Consider the following 26,245-nt stretch of genomic DNA (forward strand, 5'->3'; position numbering starts at 1 on the left):
GTTATCTATGATTTAAAAAGTCTCAAACTCGGCCTTAAAATTAGGTGTCTGTTTCAAAAAATCCATCCATTGTAACTCTATCTTTATTAATTTAGCAAGGGAAACATGCTTGTGACATTATATTCAATTAGAGAAACTTAATTAAGTTCACAAAAAATGTATACCATAGCAGCCACCAATCCCAATTATTCCGAGTGATAAAATTTACAAAGCCATCAGGATTCATGACCACCCATAAGCGTTTATTTATAGCTGTACCGGGTAGGCATATATCTGTAGATGGTAAAAAAGAAACCAAATTCCCTAAAAACCAGGCTTACTGTGCATCTGAGATTAATAAAATTGGTAATTAGAATCCGCACCCCAAACTCCGTGAAACCATGCCGACGCCCAGTGTTTCATTTTGCCATCCTATAGTCCTGGAGATATAACTAACGAACCAACCAGAAATGCCACTCCCCATTTTTTTGTAGGCTCTTTTGACCTTTCTGTCTGTCCATTTTCTTCCCTTCTAATTTCTTCCAAACAAAACAATGGAGTCTCACAAAAATATTAAGGCAATACCAGCACTGCTCATGATCATCCTCATCTCATTATTCTATCCCACCTTCTTCGACTCTGCACAAGCCATTTGCGTGCCTAGAAACTATACGTTCTGGAGTACTATTCCCGAAGCACATATCACGGTTTGCCATATTGCGGCCAACCCACCTTCTATCTCGGACCATTCCCCTGAGTCTGCGCCATCATCTTCATATTATCCTCCGATTAACCCCTCTCCTCCGCAACCGAGTACTCCAGATGCAAATCCTCCGGTTAGTCATATCTCGGCTCCATCTCCCGCCTCATATCTTTCTCCCGAGTCTGCACCAACACCATCGCAATCCCCGGGACCGCGCCCGTTTCCTTTGAATCCCGCCATCAAAAAGATATGTGAAGCCACAGATTACCCTCTTCTTTGCCTCGCCTCTACAGCCCCATTTCTGACCGGCAAAGTCGATGTCATTTCTGTGCTTGAAGTTGCAGTGAAGGCCTGCTCCCTTCATGCAAAGCTAGCACTAAGCATCGCTTCAAAAGTCCTTAAAACGAAACCGGGCATTAATTCTGCCGCCGTCAGCGACTGCATGGAAATGTACAACGATGTTTTGGATAACATTGAGAGTGCAGTAGATGCCCTCTCAGCTCTTGACACTGGCACCTTCAATTCCATGCTTAGCGCGATTTTGACAGACTATGGGACATGCGAGGATGGGTTCGCTGGACAGAGAACTCCATTATCTGAGGTCGATGATAAGGGCACCAAGTTGGCTAGCAATTGCCTTGCCATTGCGTCCTTAATCAAGTGATCGTCAACTACTTCCTTACCTATAATTGTCACGTACGTCTCTCAATTGTGACTCTCGGGAAATTAAGTTTGGTTGCGGGGATCGAGGATGTGTACGTGAGGTTTGGTTTGAATGTGAGGTCGTGTGTATATCTTTTGTAGCATTATTGTTTTATGATAAAATATAGTTGTAAACATAACTATGTATTAGTCTGTATATCAATATGATATGATTAGTTAAAAAGTAAATTTTATTGAAAATAATGTTAATTTAAATTTTAAGTATGAATAAATTAGTATTGGTATACAGATTAGTGCGCGACTGTGCTTGTATGTAGAAAAACTCTTGTTTTATTAAAACATCAGTTCAATTTTCATCAAAATTTACTATTTAAATTTTACAATAATCTTATTTGTGTAATCTTATTTGATTACACAAATAAGATGAGATGAGAAATCTGTAAATAGTAGTGAGATAATTTATAAATAGTAATGAAATGATTTGAATTAAGATTTTTATGGAGTTTTGGAAAATGAGAAAAAAAACTAAATAAAAAAATTATAAAACTAAAAGAGGGTTTGAATATTATTTTTTAATATTATTTTTATTTTTATATTTGAAAAAGCTAAATTGTTTATTATATTTTATTTTAAAATTTAGGAAAGTTGTAATAATTAGATAATAATTAAATAAAAAAGTTGAAAATTAAAAATTTGAAATTAAAAAATATTTAGATTTGAATGATGTTTGGATATTAAAAAGAGATAAAATGATTTAAAAGGTAATTTGTAAAACTAAACCAAACCTAAAAGTGTGCTCTATGGCATACAAATTCAGAGAACCAGCTTGCTCTATTAATTTGAAAAAAAGATAATTTCAAGTTCTTTTTTATAGTTGAGGGACTTAAAAGTAATAGGAGAGAAATACAACACATATTAAGTAAATCTTCCCGCTAGCATTTATTGCTTTATATATAATAACATCAATTAATATTGTAGGCTACACTTAATATAAAGAAGATCCAATGACTCGTTTGGCTTTTGTCCAATTGAAACCACCCACCAGAGCTAGTCATTAGCTCTAGGGGTGAGCAAAATTCCGAACTGTTCGATTCCGGCCGACTTTCGGTCTGATTCCGATTCCAACGGAATCGGAGGGTTCGGAAGTCGGAGTCAGAATCGGATCAGTTCCGACTCCATAACGGAAGTCGGAATCAGAATCGATAAACCACAGGTTCCGATTGCCGAATTCCGATTCCGACTTAACAAAAAAAAAAAAAAAAACCTAATGCAAAACGACGCTGTTTTGCATCTGGTTTTTGGCTACCTCCTAATTGGAACGACATCGTTCCATTTAAATGAGAACGACGCCGTTTGAATCAAGGCTAAATGGCCTCCCCGAGGGCCATAAGCCATTCTTGCCTTCTTCGGAGTTCGGATTCTTCCTCTGTTCCTCACTCGAAGTCTAACCAGTCGACCACACGGCTCAGGCCTCACTGTCCTCAGCTGCTCAGAGCCTCAGACTCATCTCACCGACGACGCCACAGCTCAGAGGTTGCTGTTGCCGACTCGCTGCAGTGCCAAGTTTATTGTTGCAAGTTGCTGCTAACAGCCTAACATTACCCAATCGGTAAATTGAAATTTTACCGACTGTGTATTTACTCCAAATTTTTCTTCTGTATTTATTTATTAATTGGAAATTGGCCGTGAAATTATGAATGTACTGTTTTGTACGTTGGCCGTGAATGTATTGAGGATGGTCTTTTTCACGCGTCGTGTGTTAGTTAGATGGACTTTGAAGGCTGCGGCCTACGTGTTTGTGGAAATGTCACAAAGAAAGTCAGTAACACGATTGCTAAAACTTAAAGTCGATCAACTTTTAGACTACAAATATTTAGTGAATAACAACTCTAATTGGGTTCATCCTATGAGTTGACATGATCATATAATCGAGGTTTCCATTTAAGCTCTTCTCAAGTTTTCAACTTTCATGAAACTCACGGAAAGCATGCATGATATCCTCATCCCAAACCTCTTGAAAGATAGCTGAAGTAAAACAGTTTGGGCCCATAGCCTTTTCACCATGTAGAGGTTTCATAACTTTGAGCACCTTTATCTCTTTGAATCACCTCTCAAGCCGCTCGGCCTCCTTCTATCCAATGGAATCAAAATGTATCCCACATAATCGGGGTCTCCAAGATAATTGCTCAGTAAGTAATCTCTCAAAAAACTGCACAATTTGATTACAAATCAAATTTTGATTTGTAGATATAGAGCTATCAACTAGGAGCATCTCAATTGTTTTTTTCTAGCATTTGAGTTAGCCATTGTATGAAAAAACTTTGGGCACCCACTTGTCCTTGACTTTTGCCTCCAACACAGCTCCTATAATAATTATGCAATGATAGGTCTACAGGTCAGGCTCAGAATATGGAGATCAAGACCAAGACCTGAATAATTTTTTATGAGCGAGTTTTTCTTTCTAATGTCTTTCTTTATAACATTAAGGGTTTTATGAGAACTCATAACTTTATTGTTTTGAAATAAATGCTACTGTTGGGTTTTATTGATGATGTTTCAGAATATTTTGATAATGGAATCTTCTTATACTTGGCTTGTAGAATTGTTTATGTTAGTAGCATCCCTTAGCTTAGAGGAAATGGGTGTTATAATTTCTTTTTAAGTAGAGGGGTGTGTTATAACTTAACATATAGAAAGAAGAGAAAAGATCAATAATACAGTTAGAATCTAATACCATCATATTAAAAAAAAAAAAAAAAAGTGTTGATAGACGACATAAAAATGAAAGAAATTGAGAAACTCATCAAAACTTGTATATAACTCTTTCATGATCATCAATTTCAAGGAAGCTAACCTTTGCAAAAGTAGCAACTAGATCATCCACGTCAGGCAAAGGTCCGAAACCTACAACTTGGGATGAAAAATAAGTAAATTGAACATACTAGTTTTCAGACCCAGCAAATTGAATTGTTAAGAATGCAACATAACTCCGTCACTAAACTTGCAGTTTTGAAAGATGGAGGAGAGAGTGAGTATAGCTTTTCTAATGAGTCTGCTATCTCCTTGATGCATTATTCAGTTTTTAAAACTTCCTTCTAAATCTAGAAACAAACCATCTAGAAACTGACCGATTTTCAAACAGTCAATTATTTCAACATCTAATAGACACAAAATATGATACTAAGAGAGAAGTTGATGTTCACAAAGGTGAACAGGTCTTTTGTTTATTTAGTGGATTCATTTATACTTCCTGTGTATAGGGATTACATCTCTTCTCATCATTAATTATAATAATCAAAGAAAATAACATACGTAATTACTTCTAACATGAGACTGGCCAAATGAATTCATTATGCATGTCTATAGCTTATTGTTTTATTGTTTATTGTTTTTTTAATAAATACTTTAATTTTTGCAACTAAATGTGTCAGATTTCAAGCTATGGAGGAAGAACCATATAGGATCCCAGAACAAGATTAGGATGCCACAATTCCGTCCCCACCACCGAGATCCAGACCCACTTCCAGAGCTCAAACTTCATGTGCAAGTAGTCGATTCCCACTCTCGATAAACATAGAAGATGATGATACATTTAATGATGAGGAGGAGATGGGTATTAGGGATGAGCCGGATGTACCACCACCTTCATCCGTGAGGGCCAGACCACCACGTCCACGATCAAATAAAAAAAGGTCGTGGACGTGGGAACATTTCACAAAGGTTGACGGTGATCCCTCGGAACCGCACGCAGCTTGCAACCATTGTGGCACAGAGGTTGCATGTCATTCAAAGAAACAAGGCACTGCTGGTTTAATATCACATCTAAATAGTTGCCAGAGGTATAAGATAGCGAAAGGATTGGCGGCCCGAGATCAGACAACGCTAAGTTATGAAACTTCTACTGCAATTGATGGTACGCAATCCAAGAAAATGGTCATCCCTCAATATAGTGAGAAGATGTTGAGAGATGCGCTTGCCGAGATGATCATAAAAGATGAGATGCCTTTTACTACAATTGAGAAAAGAGGGTTCCGATCGTTTATCAAGCTTATTGAACCACGATTCCCAATGTCGTCACGGTATACAGTGATGCGAAATTGTATGAAAAGGCATTTGAAAGAGAAGGCTGAGATGAGACAAATGTTTGTGACGACCGGCCAGAGAGTCTCATTTACGACTGACACATGGACGTCTATACAGAATGTTTCATACATGTGTATTACAGCACACTACATAGACAGTTCATGGACTTTAAAAAAACGGATTATTGGATTCAAAAAAATAAATGATCATAAGGGTGCATCAATTGGGGCAGCGATGGATGATTGCTTGAAAGATTGGGGAATAAAGAAGGTTTTATGCATTACAATTGACAATGTCAGTGCTAATGATACTGCAATTGAATGGTTCAAGTGGAATACGAGAGTGACGGCTGATGTCATCCGGGACCATGCGTTTATCCATATTCATTGTTGTGCTCACATAATCAACTTGATTGTGACTAAGGGGTTAAAAGAGGTTGACGATTCCATTACAAAAGTCCGCAACATTGTGCGGTATGTGAGGGCTTCCCTGCAAAGGCTGGAAAAATTCAGGGCAATAGAGGAACAACTTGGGATAAAACATTCTCGGACGCTGTGCTTGGACATTCCCACTCGATGGAACTCTACATACATGATGTTGGATGTGGCACAGATGTACTAAAAAGTGTTTGAGCGGATGGAGGTGAAAGATGGGGGTCTGCAGTATGCTTTGCTGGAGCCTGCAGGAAATGGGCTCGGTCCGCCGGACACACATGATTGGACGAGTGTAGGATTCTTTGTCACATTTTTGCAGATTTTTTATGATATTACAATGAAAATATCTGGATCCGCATACACGACTGCAAACTTGTGGTTCAATCAGATCTCGACACTACACCACCACTTGGAAGATGGTTGTGATGACCCTAGCGGACTGTTATCTGGTATGGCTGAGAGGATGTTGTCCAAATATAATAAATATTGGGGGCAAATTGAGAAGATAAATAGATTACTCTTTGTAGCTGTGATCCTTGACCCCCGAATCAAGTTGGCCGTGATAGAATATTGGGCAAATTCCGTCCTCGGGGAAATGAAGGCTGCATCATTTATTACAGCGTTGAAAACTGATCTCGATGACTTGTACAACCACTACAAAAATAATGGACAACCTTCATCTTCAGCGGGTACCTCACACGTGACTCCGACACCTCCCTGAGATGACTTTAGCCCGACTGACACATTGCCTCGACGCCGTAGGAATTACGACATCATGAATGAGTATCATCAGCTCGTTGCATCGAAGAATATTATGGGGTGTACTTCAAAGGTTGAACGGTATTTTATGTAAGAGGTCGAGGCACCTAGTCCTGCATTTGAGATATGCATTTGGTGGAAGACTAATTCCATCAAGTATCCAATCTTTTCCCGTATTGCCCGAGATGTACTAGTCATTCCTATTACGACGATTGCATCTGAGTCGGCGTTTAGCACTGGAGGTCGAGTCTTGGATGCTTTCTGGAGTTCTTTGTCACCGTCAACCGTGGAAGCCCTCGTTTGCACACAGAACTGGATCAGTGATACACCCCTTGGACTAGATAACATTGGCATTGATGATGAGAGCTATAGGCTTGAAGATGGTAACCTTATTTTACTTTTTCTTTTTATTATTGATTATTTTAATTGCTTTTATGATTTCATAAATTTATTTAATTTATATTTTTTTATCATTTCACAAATGTAATTGTGAACCCCAGTATAGTTACCGATGAATGATGGAGTATGGATAAAGATAAGTTGATATCAGAATTAAGGACGTCTTTATTGATATTAATGGTAATTAAATTTTACTTTTATTGTGTTCAATTTTCTGTATCAATATTTAGTTATATTTATTGATTGAATACTTTTTTATCTTAATTTCAGGTACTTCAAAGTTCAAATGACCAAGTACGATACTGCAAAGTCCATTCAATTGTTTTTTATTTTGGTTGAATCAAAATGTTTATTCTTATGGACTGTTTAATCAAACTTTGAAATAGGTTGTTATTCCTATTATTAATTGTTTAGGACTTTCTAAATTATGTATAACAATTAATTATGCAGTCTAATGTGTTCAAACATATTTGATCTTTTGCATTGAAAATATTGTCCATAATACTCGTTATACCAGGAAAATTAATTAATTAATTAATTATACGCTTTAACATGTTCAAGCTTTTATAATTTATATATTTCAAGAAAATTGAAAATAACAATAAAATCTATACAAAAATACCTCAATGGAACTATATAAAGTGAGAGTTTTTATGAAATAAGGATAAAATAAATTTAAAAAAAAATAAAAATAAAACGTATCAAGTTGGCCGAGTCGGAATTAAAGTTGGAAGTCAGAATTCCGGCCCCGATCGGAAATCCGACTACCGACAGTAATCGAAAATCCGACTACCGACAGTAATCGGAATTCCGAATTCCGAACGGAATTCGGAAGTCGGAATTCCATTCAGAATTCCGAATTCCGATCGGAATCGGACTCCGAATCCTCTCGGAATCGGAATAGGAGCTCAATTCCGACTCCGACCCAGTCGGAGTCGGAAGTCGAAATTCCAATTCCGACGGAGCACAGCCCTAATTAGCTCGAATCTTTTTATAAGCATAAATATACTTCATGTGTCTATAGAGAATTAAGATTTTTTATACTTTGAACTCCAAATTATCAAAACTATCATATTTTATATAAAAATCCAACGTTTAGCACCTTTTGTTAAGACATATCAAGGTCTCGTATAGTTATATAGATGAGATGAAGTGAAAATTAAATAAAATATTCTTTAGAATATATATTTTTTAATATTATTTTTAATTTAAGGGTTAAAAAAATTAAATTATTTATTATATTTTACGTGAGGGTTTAAAAAATTTATAATGATTAGATGAGATAAGATAAAATGAAACGATTTAATAGTTTGTTATATAAACTATATGCTCTTGATCATTTGAGAGAGTAAATTCTTTTCATTTATTTATTTTCTTATAGGCAAGACAATACTATTATTAATTTAAATATTATAATTTAAATAATGTGACGTGTTTTTTTCGATTGGAATAAAATAATTTAATTTTTTTAAATATATCTTATAAATTATATAAAAATACTTATGAGAATAACAAATTATAAATTTTAACTCGTATCTCGAAAACAATTACAGAAAAAAACGAGATAGAGATAGAGAGAGAGGAAAAATAAATGGGTGCAACTCGAGAGACGGAGAAAAATGGAGCAGATAAAAGAGTCTCGGCCACCATTCGAGCAAATACCGAGAGCTGTCTCTAATGGCAAAATCCACTCTCACTCTCTCTTGACAACTTGCTATTACACTAGACTTGAATAAAACCAAGAGTTTCTGGAATCCTCTTTCATTCTCCAACGCTGCCTTCTACTCCCTCCTCCTCTTCTTCACTTCTGGAGACTCTTTTCCTGGCCACCTAGGGTTAGTACTCGCTTCTCATGGTTCCCTGAGGTTTCCGTTTCTTAAAGTAAGCGCTTTCCTTTCTTTTTATTTTCTGTTTTATATGAGAAATTCTATCTTTTAACCATTGTTTTTTGCGGGAAAATTTTGACGGCAAACGTTTTCTTCTTGGAACAATGAGGACCGGGAAAGTAGCAATAAGAGAAGGAAAAATATGATTAGTGATTTTCAAAAGTAGAGTTTATTGACATAAATGCAACATTGATTCTCGGATTGGTTGCTGTGAGAAAACAGAGGAAAAGAAAATGAAGGAAACAAGTTAATGTACTTTGCTAACTTCTGTCCAAGTGGTCAAGACTTAAAAATTGGAAATAAAATTGTTTTTGAGGCTCCGCAGAAATAATCTAGCTTCAAAACGGTTTGTTCTCACAAAGATTTGTGCTCATTCTATTCATTGGTTTTGAGGAGTTCTACATTGTAACCACCTTTCATTGATGATTATCTCTTAACTTACCGTTACTTTCTATTTTTAATTTTTAATTTTAGCTTTTTGTCTTTAGATTTTTATAGGCGTTTCTCCAGTCCATTTGTCGTTAATTCATTTTATTTAGTCAAATGATTTTTAAATTTTATATTTACTTCTTCTCGCTGTTTTATGTGAAAACTGAGACATGCACTCAAGGGACCGTGTAATTTAGTTAGTCATTATTTAGGGGCCCGAAATAACATGTTAAATATAATTAATTCTCACAAACAATGGGGTGTGTAACTAGTACTATTGCTGTTTTATCCTACTTGTGAATGCTTGATTGAGTATTTGTGATAGTTTCTGGTTTGTTTCCATTTCCCGTAAGGATTAGTATCAGCGTAGTTCTCAGTCTGGAACTGATCATGGTTTAGTTTTTTCCATTCCTATTAGGCATAGCACCGTAAGATCTCCTGCTGTGTTGTTTTGGAGTTCTGCTGATCTTCCTCCCCTCATTTTCTAAATTTTAGCTGCTGTGGCAAACCGTCATAACAGTGTAGTTAATGGAAAGCTTTCGTGGGTTTAACAATGCTGATGTTGGCTCTACTATGAGAAAGAAGAGGAGTAGTCGCAGACCCCACCCTGATTCACAGGCATTACTACAGAGACTTAATTTATTTCCATCATCCACACAACCTTTCTGCGATGGAAGACACGATGAAAACAAGAATTCTAGCAATACGATAGTTGTTTCTGATGGATTAGGGACTAGGAACAAGCTAAAAAAACTTAAGCTTAAGGTTGGCGGTGTGACTCACACAATTCACACCAAGTATGGCAGCGACTTTAGAGGTGATTCCCTGGCCACAAATTTTTCTCAGTATTTTGATGGCCCCAAGCATCATGACAAGCAGCTACTTCAGGTATGTTTTGTTGATCTCTGTTAATCATTGCAATTTTCATTGCCTATAAGGGACAATTTATCATGCCCTATAGTTCTATTCCAATGGGAATTATATCGATTTGTTGATGTGATTTATATATTCAAATATAGCTGGCTTTTGAAAACACCCCTTTCCAATATGATCTCTTCTCTCCATTGTGCTGGACTTTTTTGTCCTGCATTATGGAATATTTAATTCTTATACTATTGTGATGCTTATTCCCTTTAGGGGATAATATTACGTGATAGCTTCTTACATTAGGCATAATAGCATCTTATTATTATGTTTGATGCAGGATAATATAGATGGCAATCATGTCGGCAAGGGCAATGGCCTTAAAGTCAAAAGGAAGGGTTTTTCACAAATTCATTGTAATTACAGAAAGGAATTTACTTCGAGGGGGATGACCTCTGGGGGAAGTCCTTCTATTTATGAGCCGGTTCGTAAGAGCAAGCGGGTTCCTAAAAGACGTGTCTTGGATCTAGCAATTGAGGATAATGATGATGAAGATGAGGAACTCCGATATCTTGGGAGACTGAATGCTTCTCAAATTTCTGAAGATTATGAAGATGAGAAGTGTAGTCAAATGGCTGATGCCATGTATGGTGATGATGTGGAGTACTTTGGATCACCAAGATCAGGTACAGATGGTAGACAGCTGTTAAGATCAGAGAACTCGTACGAGGATAATGAATATAAGGAAGAAGAAAAAAGAGCAACCTCAGATGTTGAACTTGAATGTCCGGGAAACAAGTTGAAAAGGGGATCTCTTGATTTACTTTTCCAAGGAAGAAATGTATCCATTCCCATTACACGAAATCGGGCACTTCAATCTGGAGAGGATGTTTTATCTGGATCTGCTGTATGTCATACCGACCTCTCAAATTGTGCTCCATCTAGAAGTGAGCACTCTAGTTTTTGTGCTATTGTTATGCTTTTTCATTCCTGTGGACGTGTTTCTACATGGTGTCATTAATTAACTGAGTTTTTAATGATCACATCAATAAGATTTTATCTAAAGTCTTCCGTTGAACCCCTTTTTTTACTTGTATGATTCCATTATTGGTTGGTTGATGACAGCCAAAAAGGATAAACTTTCCGAGGTAGAACAGCAATGTAGAAGAGCTGAGGCTGCACAGAGACGTAAAATGCAATCAGAGAAAGCTGCTAGGGAGGCTGAGGTTTGCCCCAGGCTCCCATCGTATCATGCTTTTTTTGTCTCTTGTCAATAAATGGTGGAAACAACCTCACTTTCGTTGTGTTTTAGGCTGAGGCAATCAGAAAAATACTCGGTCAAGATTCTGGAAGAAAGAAGAGGGAAGAGAAGATGAAGCAGCGGCAATGTGAATTAGCACAGGTAGGTGAAGAATTGAGGAACATCCTGCATACTCTTCCTTTCCATTTTCTTCTCCCCTCCGTGTAATTTGTTTTTACTTAGCATTCCAATTCAAGTATCAAACTTATGTCATGCAGGGAAAGGCTACAAACACCATCACACTTGCATCAAACACTGTCAGATGGGTCATTGGTCCTACTGGGACCATTGTTACATTTTCGGAAGATATTGGTCTACCAACTTTATTTGCTCCTGTACCGCATAGGTACGAGTTTGCTGTATTGTTAGTATTATTATTTTCTATTTTCTCCCTCTTTTCTTTTTTCAAATGTATGTAGTCACGTTTTCCTTATTGCACTTGACCTATGTGACTTAGATTATTTTGTGGTGTTTATTATGTAAATTTCAGTTACCCTCCCCCTCGTGAAAAATGTGCGGGTCCAAATTGCACGAATTCATACAAGTATCGGGATTCCAAGTCCAAGCTTCCCCTCTGCAGCCTCCATTGTTACAGGGCAATACACCAAAAGATGCATCCTCTAATTGCCTGCTGATGCCATGCCATCCGTTCTTCCCACATAATTTCTGTACATTGTTGTTTGTCTGGTGAAGGTTGGGATTAGGCAGGTAGATCTTCATGATTTTGAAGAAATACAGGCTGAATATTGTCACATGGACTTAGCCTTGCATCCCGGTCAAAACTGTTTCTCGAGAACTAAATTTTAGGGGAAGGTGAATGATATCAATACAAATGAAAACTAGCAGTTAAGATTTTGGATGCAATTATTTCAATGAAGTGTTCGTTTCTTTTCTTTCTTTTTGTAATCACCTTACACTTTCCTTCATTGAGAGAATAGGGTCCCTTCTTTTTGTAAGGCTGATTTATGTGATTTTGATAATATCTATCGAGGGTGGCTGCAATTTCTAATATCAACTTGCCAAGACACTCTCGTTAGAGCTTGACCTTTCCAACTGGATCCGATAAATAGATCCGTTGTCCTTACCGATAACATTATAAGCAGTCATTGAAGAGAGCAGTGGATCTATTTCTCGGATTTGGCTGTATATGTTTAACAAGTGCCTAGCCAGCACCTGTAGTCTATCTCTTGGCTTTTGCACGAAGAAAATACTTCCGAACTTGCTTACATAACGCAAACGGGTAGCACTCGAATGTTATTACAATAATTAGGTATATCAGGAGGATCTTAATATATGTTACAAGCTCTTACAAATTAATCAAAAATCTTCAATGGATATACATATATTTCAAATACTTTACTGGATACTTTGAATTGTCAATCCAACTTAAGCCATCCATGAATCTATGACCCATCGGTGAATAGAGCACCATGTCCACCAGATTTCATGAACTTTTTCAGCAAAAGAACTACAATTGCAATAGTAAGTCCAACAGCAGCCCATGTAAATATGCGATCATCAGCAGGTTTATGAACCCTAATTTCGGGCTTTTGCGGCAGCTGATCACTGGATACCCTAGCTGGAACCTCCCTTGATACCCTAACTTCAGGGGGGCTGGAATCAGCATTTACAGGTGCCTCATGCACTTCTTCAACAATTCTATCAGCCACTGGTGGATTTTGGAGCTCCTCACCGATGGTCGTGGCCCCAGAATCTTGCGCACTTGCCTGGGCTTCACTCTCACTGTTTGTATGGTGTCGTTTAGGAGCTTCTAAGGAGCTGAGTTGAGGAACAGCAGGTGCCTTCCTCAGCATGGATTCATGAATCTGTGATAATTTTCATTAAAACAAGACTTGGAAATAATGAAGAAACATGCAAGGGGGGGAAAACACTACTATATCTACCTCATCAATTAGCTTTTGACGTTCAGGATTCCCAAAGGTTGGCGCTGCTTCACGAGATTTTATGGCCAGAGCTCGCCTCTCTTCCTTCTTGTAGTCCAGTGAGCCCAATGCACCATTTGGGTTGGTGGGCATAAATGCAATGAGGGCAACTAATGCCGTCCGCACTGCCAACAGCAACAGTACATTATCCAGGTTAGAACCATTGTCAGGATGGGCATTTAAAGATTGCATCTTTATCCATATGAACCTTGATTATCATTACTCCTTAAAGCAAAGATGGGTAGCAAAACTAATGATTATGTAGCTTTTACATTGATATATTGCAAGTGGAATCCCAATCAAGCACCACAGTAAATAAATCAAGAAACAAACAGATAGACATGTATTGATCAAACTTCGCCTAATATACCAAATGATGTCCACCACATAGCCCAGTCTACTCTAATGAACAAGTTAAGAATTGTGCAAAACATTCAAAGGTAGAAATAAGAAGACCAAGACGAAGTACCATACAATCAATTCCCATGAGACTGAGAAAAAGGCAAAGACACAATATACCATTTATACACTAGCAATAATAATAACAATAAAAATAAACCAATTATTGATATTGATGCCATCATAAGTTAAGCCATCAAACTCCAAACTAAGCTCAGGTCAGGTAATGGGGTTGGGAAAGCATGGAAAAACCATACAATTAATTGAATAGGGCTGCCAACCTTTTTTTTTTTAGGTCGTAATGCCAACCCAAATTATCGCATGGAAAATTTAGGGTAAAGTACATGCTACACCTCCAGAGTACCTTTTTTACTTTCAATTTCTACAATTTAACTATCAAAAGATACCCTCAATCACAACCTAACCATCAAGATTGTACCACATCTAATATTTCTACTATCTTGATGGCCAAAAAGTGATAGTTGGGATGCAAATTGAAGGATTTGGTCGTTTGGGGTTATAATTTTATTTTTGAAAAAAATGGTAGTTGGGTGCAAGCCAAACAATTCTAAATTTAAAAGAAGATATTTGCTTTAGCAACTTCGCACATTCATGCTGCATTCATGTTTATAAACATAAGCCAACTATAGCAACCTATGTGTTCACAAATCTGAAACAAAATCTCTGGACATATTTTAATGCTAACAAGGGGGATGCGAGTTTAGAAGGACAATAGTTACCACTCCAAGATGGCTGCCAGTGCTCAGGATGATGATTCGATATGCTCAAGCAAATCTTGGTTTGGGTTTCGAAACGACCATTTGGCTGAAAGAACAGCAGCATAACTTATTAGCCAGTGCATCATTAAAATGGACAGCTGTTCAACGCAAGATAGTTCAATGACCACAATAGAAAGATGACAAGCTATTAAAATGAAAGTGTATTTAGAATAAAGTCTTACAGTCAACAACATATAAGAAGGTGGCTTGAACGGGTATTCTGCAGGCAACTGGATCCGTCCATGATAGATTCCACCCTCAAATTCAGTATCGCGGGGTCCCATAATTGCAAATTGCCATTCAAATATATTCTCCTGAAAAAAATTACCAAGAGCAAGCTTTCACTAATGATAACACAACAAACCAGGGAAACAAAAAAAAAATTACACATAAAGTGTGGTAGAAATTAGCCGGCCCACTTGGGACTTTATTTTTTATTTTTTTCGCATGAGGATGTTTTACGTACAAAATAATTAGGGTACGCCAAAAGGGGAAAAAAAGACATAATCCAAAATACAGAAGACTGCAGTAATAACAGAAACAAGGGAAACATGCTAAAGATAATAAAACCATTCAACAGCCACCAAAATATATAAACCTCCACAATAGATCAAACGAGAAAAATCTACTAATCTGACATCAATCATAAGATTAATAAGGCCATTTAGTTCTCTATATTCAGCTTATCGCACCTACCCTACACACACACAATATCTATATATATAGAGAGAGAGAGATGGGGGGTTAGGGGTGGCAATATGTGACATGACCTGTTAACCCAACACGAACACGACACGATAAAAGCATGTTAGAGTTTAACCTTAATAGGTTCGGATCAAAACGTGTTGATCCGTTAAGACACGATTTCTTAACGGGTCATAACAGGTCAACCCGTTATGACCCGTTATTTTAACACTTCTACCCTTTCTGTCTAAAAACAAAACAAAAAAAACTTAATAGAAGACTAAGTCCCACGCCACACACCTCACTGCCTCATACCCTTCCTCTTTATTCTTCAATCTTCCTCTTGCGACTTGCTTCTTCATTCTTCCTCTTGTTGCCACAGTGCCACGACGCCTCACCGTTCAGCCACTGCCACTCAGCCGTCTTACAGACTCATAGTCACAACGTCCCAGCCTCTAGGCCATCTTCTCGTCTTCTCCTTTGTCGCATGACGGCACATGTCATGGGCCACTACTGCTAAATAGCCTCTAGTGCCAGCCATGCTGCCACCTCCCTATGTCCCTCACGAGTCGCAGCTGAGCAAAGCCCTTGGTAATTTTTCCTCTTTTTCTTAATTTTTTTTTTTTTTTGTAAGATTTATATTTGTTTGGTTCCCTAGAAAATAATCAAGATGAATTTTTGGTAAATTATTTAGAGCTGTGATTTGGTAGATTATGCAGTAGTAGAGCTGTGTTTTGTAGATTATATTTTCTGAAATTACTGTTGTCTAATATATTGCCTTGTAAAATCTGTTATTATAAAAGAATACAAACTCCCTTCTTGGGACTTCAAGCTTAGAGTTCTTCTCCTTCAATTCATTCTCAAGGTTTTAACAAACCTTTATAGTAATCAAACTTTTTCTCAACTATAAATAAGAATTATTAATAAGATTATGAGTTACTATCCTCTTCTCAAAAAAATAGAGAAAGCAGCACATTGTCAACAAATGTTCAGCAAAAGTATTCAATGTTGTCCTAAAAAAATTAAACTGAGGAATTTTAGTCATACAGTTGAATATTTACTAACTTGAGAATGACTACTTTCTGTTGTGTGCTACTTTGTTAATATCAAGAAATCAGCTTAAAGAATGTGGATCCATCAAAAAAAGGGATTGGATTTTCTCTTGCAGCCAGAATATTGGAGATACTAATTAGATACCAGGCAATTCTGTCATGGGCCTGATTTCTATCAATCTGATTGGGTCCTAAATTTCTATAGTCCCGATTTGATTTGACATGGTGATGGCCCATAATATCCTATTCTATACTTCCATTTAATTGTATGGCAGGTTTTGTCTATATATTCTCTTATGGCTTTGACTTGTTGAACTTGATTGCTATTCAGTGTTTCATTTCATTGTCTCTGCCAACCTCAAGGTTTTCATTTCGAATACAAGACCTTGTTGAAGTGGCTTGTGCAGCTGTGCTGCAATTTTAAAGCTTTAGACACCAAGGTCCAAGGTTGGTATATTTATTTTCTATGTTTTTTGGAAGGGTGTGAACTGTGAAGAAGTATTTAGTTAATTACTTATTTAATTGTTGATTTTCATGTTTGACTTTTTAAAAATGTCAGATGAGTGAGGCAGAAAGGGGAAATGACAATTTGATTGACTTGGACGGGTTGGACTCAGAAAGTTTCGCAAATGAAGACACGAAAACAAAACGAAGGAAGAGGTCAAACGTGTGGAGATTCTTTGAGATGGTTCCTGATTCTAATAAAGGTGATGGTAAGGCACGAGCCAATTGCAAGATGTGTAGAGATCTACTTACTTGGCAACGAGCAAATATGGAACCAGAAATTTGAAGCGTCACATTGACACATGCCCTAAAAGAAGTGCCCAAGATATTGGTCAGTTGATGTTAGTACAAAATAGTGGATCTATTTCGGTAAGTGCTTCTAAATTTGATTCTGAACAATATAGACAACTTTTGGTAGGCGCTATTGTGAAGCATGATTTGCCTTTTCGGTTTGTTGAATATTCGAGGGTGAGATCTTTATTACAATATGCGCGTCCAAATATTTAAATTATTTCTAGAAATACTGCCAAGGCTGATTTGGTTAAACAATATCATCGAGAAAAAAAAAAAAGGATTAAATGCATGTTGAGTGATGCTCCTGATAGAATTTGTCTGACATCTGACTTGTGAACTTTTATAAGCACTAATGGTTATATGTGCATTACAGCACATTTTCTGAATAAAAAATGGATTCTACAGAAAAGAGTTTTAAACTTTACTTTCATGCCACCAACACATAATGGCATATCTTTGTCTGAGAAAATTTATAATTTGCTATGTGAGTGGGGAATTCAACACAAGATTTTTGCATTGACTTTAGACAATGCTTCTTCTAATGACGTATCGGTAGGGTTGTTAAAAATTCAATTGAACATTAAGAAAGCCCTTGTTTGTGATGGTGAGCTCTTTCATCTTGATTGTTGTTGTCATATTCTCAATTTGGTAGTACAAGATGGGTTAAAAGTAATTGATTGTGCTATCCAAAAAGTTCGTTACAATATCAAGTATGTCAAAGGATCACAATCAAGGAAACAAAAATTTTTATATTCAACAAAACAAATGTCTTTGGATGGTAAGAAAGGGCTAAGGCAGGATGTCCCCACTAGATAGAATTCAACTTTTCTTATGATTGAGGAGTGCTCTTTTCTATCGTCGTACTTTTTTCCAATTGAAGTTGACTGATTCTAATTTTAAATATTGTCTATCAACATCTGAGTAGGAAAAAGTGGAGAAGATGAACACTTTTTTGGGAGCTTTTTATAATGCCACTTGTGAGTGTTCTGGAACCAAATACCCTACAGCCAATTTGTACTTTCCAGCAGTGTTTACGATTTATTTGATATTAAATGAGCACTCTGAAAGTGAAGATGACTACATGAAGAAAATGTCTTGTCAAATGCTTACTAAGTTTGAGAAATATTGGTCTGAGTTCAATGTATTATTGGTTATAGCAGTTATATTGGATCCTCGATACAAGCTTCATTTTGTTGATTTTTCCTATATGAAGCTTTATGAAAATGGTTCTCTAGAGTTTTTGAATGTTCGTACCAAAATGACATCTCTTTTCATGGAATATAGTTCTTCTAGTGCTCCCATAAGTTTTACCATGACTTTTGAAAGAAGTGTTTGTAGAGCGGAAAGTCAATCATCTTATAGTAAATGGAATAGAGTTAATAAACAAGTATTTTAGGTAGATTCAAATAATATTTTTTGTTTAATGATTTATATTATATTGTTATTTTATTATTTTATATCACATATTCTCAAGTTTTTTTTTTTTTTTTTTTTGTATAGGAATTTGATTCATTTGAAAATGATGATCTCACTACCAATATGCAAAAAAGTCAATTGGAACTTTACTTGGATGAACCTAGGGCAGAAAGAAATGCAAAAATTGATATTCTTTCCTTTTGGAAAGGAAATGAATTTCGTTATCCTGATCTTACTTGTATGGCTCGTGACATTTTGAGTGTTCTAGTTTTTACAGTTGTATCTAAATCTTGTAGCCTTGTTCACTTTCAAAAAACTCTCATTTCATCTTAATCATTACAACTTTTTCAAATTCTCATACAAAATAAATTAAACAATTCAACTTTTTTAAATCCCAATACAAAAATAAAATAAGCAATTCAACTTTTTCAAATTCCAATACAAAAATAATCTTAAAACAATATATTCTAATAATATTTTATTCAACTTTCAATTTTAATCCCAACTTATCTCATCTCATCTCTGAAAACAAACAATGCCGTGTTAGTGGGCATATCATTGATCAGTTTAGGAGTGCACTGAAACCAGATATTGCTAAAGTATTATTCTACACAAGAGAATCGTTATATGGCGAAGAAGCCAAAGTCAAGGATAACATTATTTATTTTTATATTAAATACTATCTTAATTCTTTTACTAATGCCATTTTTTTAATAGGAACACAATAAATTCAATTGATCGATTTAATTGAAGATATAATGGAATTAGAGATCAACAAGAGCAAGGAGGACGTTACACTTCCTTCTATGGGTTCATAATTTGTTTAGATTTGTGTGTGTATCATCATGTTTGGAATTGTAACATTAATATTTACAATGTGTGTTTTATCATATTTGGTATTGTTGGATGTAATGTAATAAATAATAGTTTGGTAGGTGTTCTAACTATGCACTACAGCACCATGCAGTATGCATGGCTTTGTGAATTTGTTACTTTGTTTATCACATATAGTATTGTTGGGATTTTAATTTCGGTATATTTATTTTTTGGATTGTAATTTGTAGTTGTAGTTAATTTTATAGTTTTTAGGAACATTGTGATTTTAATATTTATATAAAATTAATCAGGTCAAACAAGTTAAAGGGCCGTATTCGTATCCATTAATATAAATGGGTTGAAATGGGTCATAACAGGTCCGGTCATGCCGTGTTAACCTTTTTATATGATTTATTAACAGATCGTGTCGTGTCGATCCATTATTTTAATGGATTGTGTTAAGATTTGAATTTTTTATACAAAAACCTTAACGGGTCGTATTCAGGTTGGCCCATACAATATAATATATTTGTTTCAACACGACACGAACACAATCCGTTAATACGATTTGACACTCTGAAAATTCCATACACGATGATTTATTCGCAAGGTAATAACTTAAAACGATCAATTTGATTTATACGAGGCCCATCAATTCTCTAATTTCAGCTAATTGCACAAACCCCAAAAACAAAGAGAAAATCCCATTCCCAATTGCCGCACAGATCCAATGAAGTACATAATTAAGTTGAATCCATTCGAATACCCCAGAATCCACAAATGTAAATAACTCGATAAAATAACTTAAACGAAAGAACATGGAAAGTGTTAAAAGGGAAAAACCTCGAGAGGTAGGCTCATGTAATCATCAGAAGGATTAGATTGCATCTCCTTGAGCTCCTGCAGAATCCGCTTCACCGCCGGGTTCTTCAGGTTGTACTTGTCCTCCGCCATTGATCTTGATAGGATCTGACGCCGATCCAACTGCCACCGTCTGACAAAACCGTATATATTCGACGCCTATACGTACAACAACATCGAGGGCGCCCCTGAGCCTTGACAATCTAGAAGATAGAGAGAATGTGGTGTAAAATGTTCTTTTTCAGATTCAGAGTCGGTGACAGATTTTTTAAACGTGTCAGTCATTCATTGTATCAGCAAACGAACTTGAAAATATGGACCAATTTTCAAAGAAAAGCCCAGCCCACATAAAGGGTGTTGGGCCGTTCGTTTTTCCTCCATTTACCTTACATTTCCTATCCATTAAGTGATTCAATCAGTTTTCATTTAAAATATAATAAAAATTATATTTATTTTAAATTTTAATTTAAATTTTTAAATAATAATAATATTAAAAATAAAATTTTATTTAATTTTTAACTTTTATTTAAAATTATCTCATTCTATTTCACTATCTAAATAATCCCTAAATTTAAACGTAGATAAAATTTTTGAAAGACCCTTTTTCAATTTCGAACTTACCAAATTTGGATCATATTAGTATAAATGATTTTTATTTTTTAAATATTCTTTAAACATTTTTTAATATTAAAAAAATAAAAAATATATATAAATTCTATTTCTTTAATTATTAAAAATAAAAAGAAATTAAGTTATACGAGTGGATGGATGGACACATTAATGAGGCACTCACATTTTCCTATAAATCAAAACAAATTTTAGAAAATAAATAAATATAAAATTTATATAAAAGAAAATTAATTTTTTAATAATAAATTTTATTCTTTTTTAAAAATTATACGATATTTATATATGTCACTACTATATATAATATTACTCCAAAAAGAATACCCAGGAAAATGTGTGGACGTAGTTACTGGTAAGAATTCCACGCTGTGGCCATAAAGACCGAGACCTGGACTCGAATTCCATCGGCCACAGTTTTTTGTCCAAAATTAAAGAAAGGCCTCCAATAAAAGTTGTACAATTCCTCTCCTAGTTTTGATATAAGATAACGCAAACCACTACGATCTCCAAATATTGATCTTCGTTCAACTTTCTATTGGATTCATGTAAACACCCACAAGATTTTATGGCATCATCTCATAATCTGAAATTTCAACAACACCACTACATGAGTTTATTAATTCTCTATATTCATACAAAAACAAATCACGCATTGATTGCTGATTCTCTTATTGATATAGAAAACAGAGTAGCATTATGATCATGAAGACACACAGAAAGAGAGGACTCCTATATATATTCTCTTAGGCATCACTCCTGAGGGAAACTGTTGTATTATATTCTGCAGAGATATCCCAGATTCTTTCTCCACCGAAATTGAGGTTATATTTAGGCTGTTTGTTTGGGAAGAAAAGCCCAAAGTTTTTCTCCAGCTCTGGTTGTTTCTGGTTCTCATTAAACATGGCAAAGAGGTAAGTCTCAATAGCTCTTCCAGGCCTCTTGGGTGTTCCCCCTTTGACATGTCGGATCAAGTTCGAGCAATACGTGCGTGCATTGTCAAATGTTGTAGCAAACCCACCTGCCGATGGCCATCCACTCTCCGACACGACAACCTCCAACGAACCCCCCCAAGCTCTCTCGAGTGCCGAGTACAATGCATCCAACATCGCATCAAAAAGGTTTTGGTATCCTCTCTGACCATCCCAGGCCACAACCGACGGGGAAGTGAACAAAGCATAGGAAAGAGAGATGTCTCGTGGGTTTCCGGCGTAGCTGAAGTAAGTATACACGTTGGCAAGTAAAGGTGCCTTTGCATATACTAGGTAGCCGATGATGGGGTCTAAATACGACCTAACATCACCCCGGAATGCCCCTTGCGATGGGGGGTAGGAGTTTCCTATCAAGGTCATGTCAATGGCGGTCGAAACCTTGATTTTGTCCTGAAGTCCGGCGGCTCTGATTGCCTGGTATATGTTCTGCATGGCAGGGAGAACGAACTGTGCTAACCAAGACGTACCTCCATTAACAGGGCTCACTTCATTTCCGACTGCAATGTATCGAAATCTGACGCTGGGCCAGAAGTTCAGTACATTTTGCTGTACCCATGAACGTGCTTCGGAAGGGTTGGTGGCAAGGCGCTGGAGGTCTGAGTTTGGAACACCCAGCATGAGTTCGATGTTGGAGCCTCTAAGGGCTTGCAGAACTGCTTGATTCGGGTCATAGATTCTCATTCTTTTGATGTTGTTCGATTTGTAGAGAGCTATAACTTCTGAGGCTGGTGGTAGATTGTTGCCGAGCATTCCATAACAAACGCCAACCGATTGTGCACCTGAAGTATTGATTCGAAATCGGGTAAACGCATGAACTAGACAAGAAAATCATGCAAATATCGGAGCTACGTGCTTTATGAAAGAAATGTCAAGTAACAAACAAGGCAGGCACAGATATGCACATGCACATGCAGATTATCAGAAACGCAGTCGATCAGATCGAGAGAGGATATTTGGAAATTAACCTGTTGTGCCAAGGTTGGCCAGTAAGAATCCCAGAAGAATCACGATAGCAGCCATGAAGGATCTTTCGCTTGTTTTGAAGAACGTAGACATATAGAAGAAAAGGCTAGCACAAAGCAATTAGCTCGAAAGCTTGTATATATATATTTGAGTTACCACCTCCATTTCTGCTGATCTTTATATAGACGTAGAGAGTTGATAGTTTTTCCAACTACATCATTATGATATATATTCCAGTTTACTCGTATGATCAGTTTCATAGCACCCTATGTTTACTGATTCAATTCATGCTTATCTCTCAATTAATTACTTTCAAAGTTTCTCGGTCATAGTCTTTTTTTGTGGGTAGATAAGCTGATGTCTCTATCTTGAATTGGAGAAATGTTATCCAAAAGAGAGAGAAAGAAAACACTAAAGTCAATAAAGATAGATTAATATACAATAATTTATAGCCAACCATGTGCATATGGAATGAGAAAAGCTTCGATCGCTTTCAGTTTAGCTAGTCATCATGAATGCAGCCTCCTTGGCTGGCGTTGCTTTTCCTTGTTAGCTTCAATGGAAATCCAACTAAAATGATTGAGACTTTTTTAAAGCGACCAATTTGGCACATTGAATTGAATATGCTATGCTGATTCCACAGCATGCATGCGGTCTTTATCAATGAATTAACAAACTACATGATTAATTACGTGACAATCCATCTTATCATTCGATCCGTCGGTTTATGATTTTTGGACCTATTATTATAAATGCTAGCTGTTGACACTATTTATCTAAATAACACTACAGGCGGCTTTACTGTAGCAATGGGCTTCATTAATTGAACATGTGTGAAAGTGATTATATATATATATATATATATACACATCCGTGTCTTTAAAGCAAACCCAATAATTTCTAAGGGCAGACCAAATATCAGAAATCATACTCGTTGCCGAGTTGAGATAAATTGAATTTTTTTTATGATAAGTAATGAGTTGAGTTAATAGAGTAAGTTTTGTGTAGTTTACTTAAAATGAGTTTAAACGTATTTGAATGTTAAGATAAGTTTAGATATATTTATCAGAAATTAAAAAAGGTTGTGAATCTTACCAGTAAAAAGATTTTGAGTTGAGAAGAGTTTAATAATTTGAGAGTTGAGTTTTTAGATGTTAGACTCAATTTAAAATTAGACTGAACTAAATTAATCTCAATTCAATCCAAGTTCTAAATAAGATCTAAGCTGTAACGCCCCAAACCCAAAACTATAATTAACGGACAGAGTTCTGTCTATATTATTATAACTTTCTCCCTATTTACAATATGTATCATATACATAACTTCAAAATGTTCACAACTATAATACAATGATCCCCACCAACACATTTACAAGTTCAACTAGAGCTATTAAATTCTTAAATATTTACAAAATAGATCCTCCAACCAAAAACTGTAAAATAACTAAAGTATGACCAAAAGAACACTCTTTGTATAATCAAAACCATCTCTAAGTAACAAAACCATCCATCCTCAAAACTTCCAACCTCAAGTGATCAACCAAGTCCCCTCTGAAATCTTTATAAGTTCCACAGTTATCACTTCAAAGGGAGGAACTTTCTACAGCACTGAAAAAAATTTATGAATGAAGTGGTGAGCTGTCACATGCTCAGTAAATAGCAATTTAATGGGGGTGTGGGAGTTGACAATTTTATTCACTATAAGAGAGTGAATGAGTTCTAACCAAATAAAGTGAGCAATACAATTTCATCTCAACTTTTATATTCAACCAAATATCATATTCAAGGCTACATGATAATAGGAAATAACCAATATACCACAAAGATATCATGCCACAAAAATATCATGCCTCGAGGGGCATCAAATATACCACAAAAATATCATACCGCGAGAGCCATCAAGTATACCACAAAGATATCAAGGGACATCGAATATATCACAAAGACATTTATATCATAGGCTCAAGAATAAATAGCATGCTCACCTTTAACCTTCAATTTGATGAAACATATATCATTTTCCAACCATTCCAACCATCACAAAATTTTTACAAATCCCACAAGCCAAACCAAAAAAAAAGCATATGAATGTACACAAATCCAAAGTTTACTCAAGTTTGAAATATAAAACCAAAGTGCACCATTCCCAACAAACCAATAATTTCTTTTTGTAAAAACCCATTAAAGAGCCACTTATCTTATTCCTTTGCCAACGTTACTCAAAACCTATTTCAAGATCATTATAATCAGTCAACTTCAACTCTAAAAATTATCTCACTTAACTCTCAAATTTTCTACAATCCTCAATCATCATGAGTTTAAACTTGTTCTAAAAGATTATCCTTCAAAATGGAAAAACTCCCAAATTTCTTAGTTGTAATTTAGCTTCTAGACAGAAATTAAAGTGCCTTTATTTTTTTAATAACTCAACATAAATAACGTCTATACTCACCCATAACACATAGACATAACCTAGATTAATAATAGGTAATACCCACCACCCATGGTTGAATATAAATTTCCTATTCCATACACCCTAACAATATATACTAGGTATATTCTCAACAATTCACAACTCTAAAATTTACAAACTTTATCTATAAGATTACTTAAATAAACCAATTATCAAGGATGAGAGTTTACCTAAAACTGTCGTTGGCAGTGATAAAACAACACAAACTAGTGGCTATGAGAGGAGGTTAATGATATAAAGACATATAGAGAGAATATTTTTACTGTTTAAAGAGAAAAAATAAAAGAAAAGAATATATACATGTATGTATATGATGGGGGGGATTTATATATATATATATATATATATAGAGAGAGAGAGAGAGAGAGAGAGAGAGAGAGAGAGAGAGAGAGAGAGAGAGAGAGAGAGAGATTGAGATATGGATATGGTGGTTCAAGAGAAGAGATTGAGGGTTTGTGTTTGTGAATTGAAGAGGAAGAGTAAAATACGGAGGGTAGGGAGAGATAGAGAAATGGTGGAATAAAAAAAAAGAAATGATATGACTTTGGGGGGGGAGGGTGTACAAGGAAATGAAATAGGGGGGCGTACAAGGTGATGAGATAAGGGGGGGAGATAATTGCAGGAAGAATTGAGAAGCTAGGGGAAGGGGGGGGGGGGGGGGGAAGGGGGGGAAGGAAGGAAAAAGGGTTGAGGAGGTTGGGCCATTACCCATGGGCTGGGCATTTTTTTTTTTTTTTTGGACTATTACATAAGCTGACTGGCAATGGAAGAATACCTTTAACGACACTACAATAAGTGGAACCTTTTATATGTTTCTTTCTATTCTTTTCTTCTTCTTTTTTTCTTAGTTTTCCTTTAACACTAAGATCTAGAGTTTTCATGCATGCTTTTTAATTTTCTCAATGCAAGTACCTAGCTAATCATGTGTATTTCAAAATAATAAAAAG

At 35.9% G+C, this 26,245-nt stretch overlaps 4 protein-coding genes and 1 long non-coding RNA gene across 9 annotated transcripts; 2 read left to right on the plus strand and 3 right to left on the minus strand.

The window, feature by feature from the left end:
- The first annotated feature begins 375 nt into the window (after positions 1-375).
- Positions 376-1,573, plus strand: LOC122294631 (pectinesterase inhibitor 10). Its single transcript, XM_043103534.1, has one exon. The coding sequence runs from the start codon at positions 534-536 to the stop codon at positions 1,344-1,346; it is 813 nt and encodes a 270-aa protein (XP_042959468.1). The 5' UTR covers positions 376-533; the 3' UTR covers positions 1,347-1,573.
- A 6,993-nt stretch (positions 1,574-8,566) lies between these two features.
- On the plus strand, positions 8,567-12,392 carry LOC122300365. 5 transcript variants are annotated; one of them, XM_043110962.1, is made up of 7 exons: positions 8,567-8,901; positions 9,735-10,223; positions 10,540-11,146; positions 11,325-11,425; positions 11,512-11,601; positions 11,718-11,845; positions 11,990-12,392. In XM_043110962.1, exons 2-7 carry the CDS (start codon positions 9,864-9,866, stop codon positions 12,132-12,134), a joined length of 1,431 nt encoding a protein of 476 aa, XP_042966896.1. In that variant the 5' UTR covers positions 8,567-8,901; positions 9,735-9,863; the 3' UTR covers positions 12,135-12,392. The 5 variants fall into 5 exon arrangements, with proteins under 5 accessions (XP_042966896.1, XP_042966895.1, XP_042966894.1 ...); XM_043110961.1 differs by having other exon boundaries at positions 9,754-10,223; XM_043110960.1 differs by having other exon boundaries at positions 9,831-10,223.
- A 315-nt stretch (positions 12,393-12,707) lies between these two features.
- On the minus strand, positions 12,708-20,506 carry LOC122300367 (ubiquitin-conjugating enzyme E2 32-like). Its single transcript, XM_043110965.1, has 5 exons — positions 20,230-20,506; positions 14,803-14,934; positions 14,582-14,666; positions 13,404-13,567; positions 12,708-13,325 (listed from the first exon to the last, which is right to left on the minus strand). Exons 1-5 carry the CDS (start codon positions 20,338-20,340, stop codon positions 12,903-12,905), a joined length of 915 nt encoding a protein of 304 aa, XP_042966899.1. The 5' UTR covers positions 20,341-20,506; the 3' UTR covers positions 12,708-12,902.
- Positions 20,507-21,463: 957 nt separating this feature from the next.
- LOC122300368 (glucan endo-1,3-beta-glucosidase, basic vacuolar isoform-like) lies at positions 21,464-23,062 on the minus strand. Its single transcript, XM_043110966.1, has 2 exons — positions 22,829-23,062; positions 21,464-22,642 (listed from the first exon to the last, which is right to left on the minus strand). The coding sequence occupies exons 1-2, from the start codon at positions 22,917-22,919 to the stop codon at positions 21,618-21,620; spliced, it is 1,116 nt and encodes a 371-aa protein (XP_042966900.1). The 5' UTR covers positions 22,920-23,062; the 3' UTR covers positions 21,464-21,617.
- A 1,012-nt stretch (positions 23,063-24,074) lies between these two features.
- On the minus strand, positions 24,075-25,858 carry LOC122300369. The gene is made up of 2 exons (XR_006240016.1): positions 25,469-25,858; positions 24,075-24,433 (listed from the first exon to the last, which is right to left on the minus strand). It is a non-coding gene; the product is annotated as an uncharacterized LOC122300369 (long non-coding RNA).
- Positions 25,859-26,245: the final 387 nt, after the last annotated feature.

Source organism: Carya illinoinensis, chromosome 2 (assembly GCF_018687715.1).
Source record: "Carya illinoinensis cultivar Pawnee chromosome 2, C.illinoinensisPawnee_v1, whole genome shotgun sequence".
Lineage (NCBI taxonomy): Eukaryota > Viridiplantae > Streptophyta > Magnoliopsida > Fagales > Juglandaceae > Carya > Carya illinoinensis.

Excerpts from the sequence above, each read along its gene's own strand:
- LOC122294631 (XM_043103534.1), top strand. The coding sequence starts at position 534 with ATGGAGTCTCACAAAAATATTAAGGCAATACCAGCACTGCTCATGATC.
- LOC122300365 (XM_043110962.1), top strand. The coding sequence starts at position 9,864 with ATGGAAAGCTTTCGTGGGTTTAACAATGCTGATGTTGGCTCTACTATG. Across the intron at positions 11,426-11,511 it reads AAGCTGCTAGGGAGGCTGAG|GCTGAGGCAATCAGAAAAAT; the intron begins GTTTGCCCCAGG and ends GTTGTGTTTTAG. Across the intron at positions 11,846-11,989 it reads TTTGCTCCTGTACCGCATAG|TTACCCTCCCCCTCGTGAAA; the intron begins GTACGAGTTTGC and ends TGTAAATTTCAG.
- LOC122300367 (XM_043110965.1), bottom strand. The coding sequence starts at position 20,340 with ATGGCGGAGGACAAGTACAACCTGAAGAACCCGGCGGTGAAGCGGATT. Across the intron at positions 14,935-20,229 it reads ACATGAGCCTACCTCTCGAG|GAGAATATATTTGAATGGCA; the intron begins GTTTTTCCCTTT and ends AATTTTTTTCAG. Across the intron at positions 14,667-14,802 it reads CTTCTTATATGTTGTTGACT|CCAAATGGTCGTTTCGAAAC; the intron begins GTAAGACTTTAT and ends CTGTTCTTTCAG.
- LOC122300368 (XM_043110966.1), bottom strand. The coding sequence starts at position 22,919 with ATGTCTACGTTCTTCAAAACAAGCGAAAGATCCTTCATGGCTGCTATC. Across the intron at positions 22,643-22,828 it reads GGCCAACCTTGGCACAACAG|GTGCACAATCGGTTGGCGTT; the intron begins GTTAATTTCCAA and ends TCAATACTTCAG.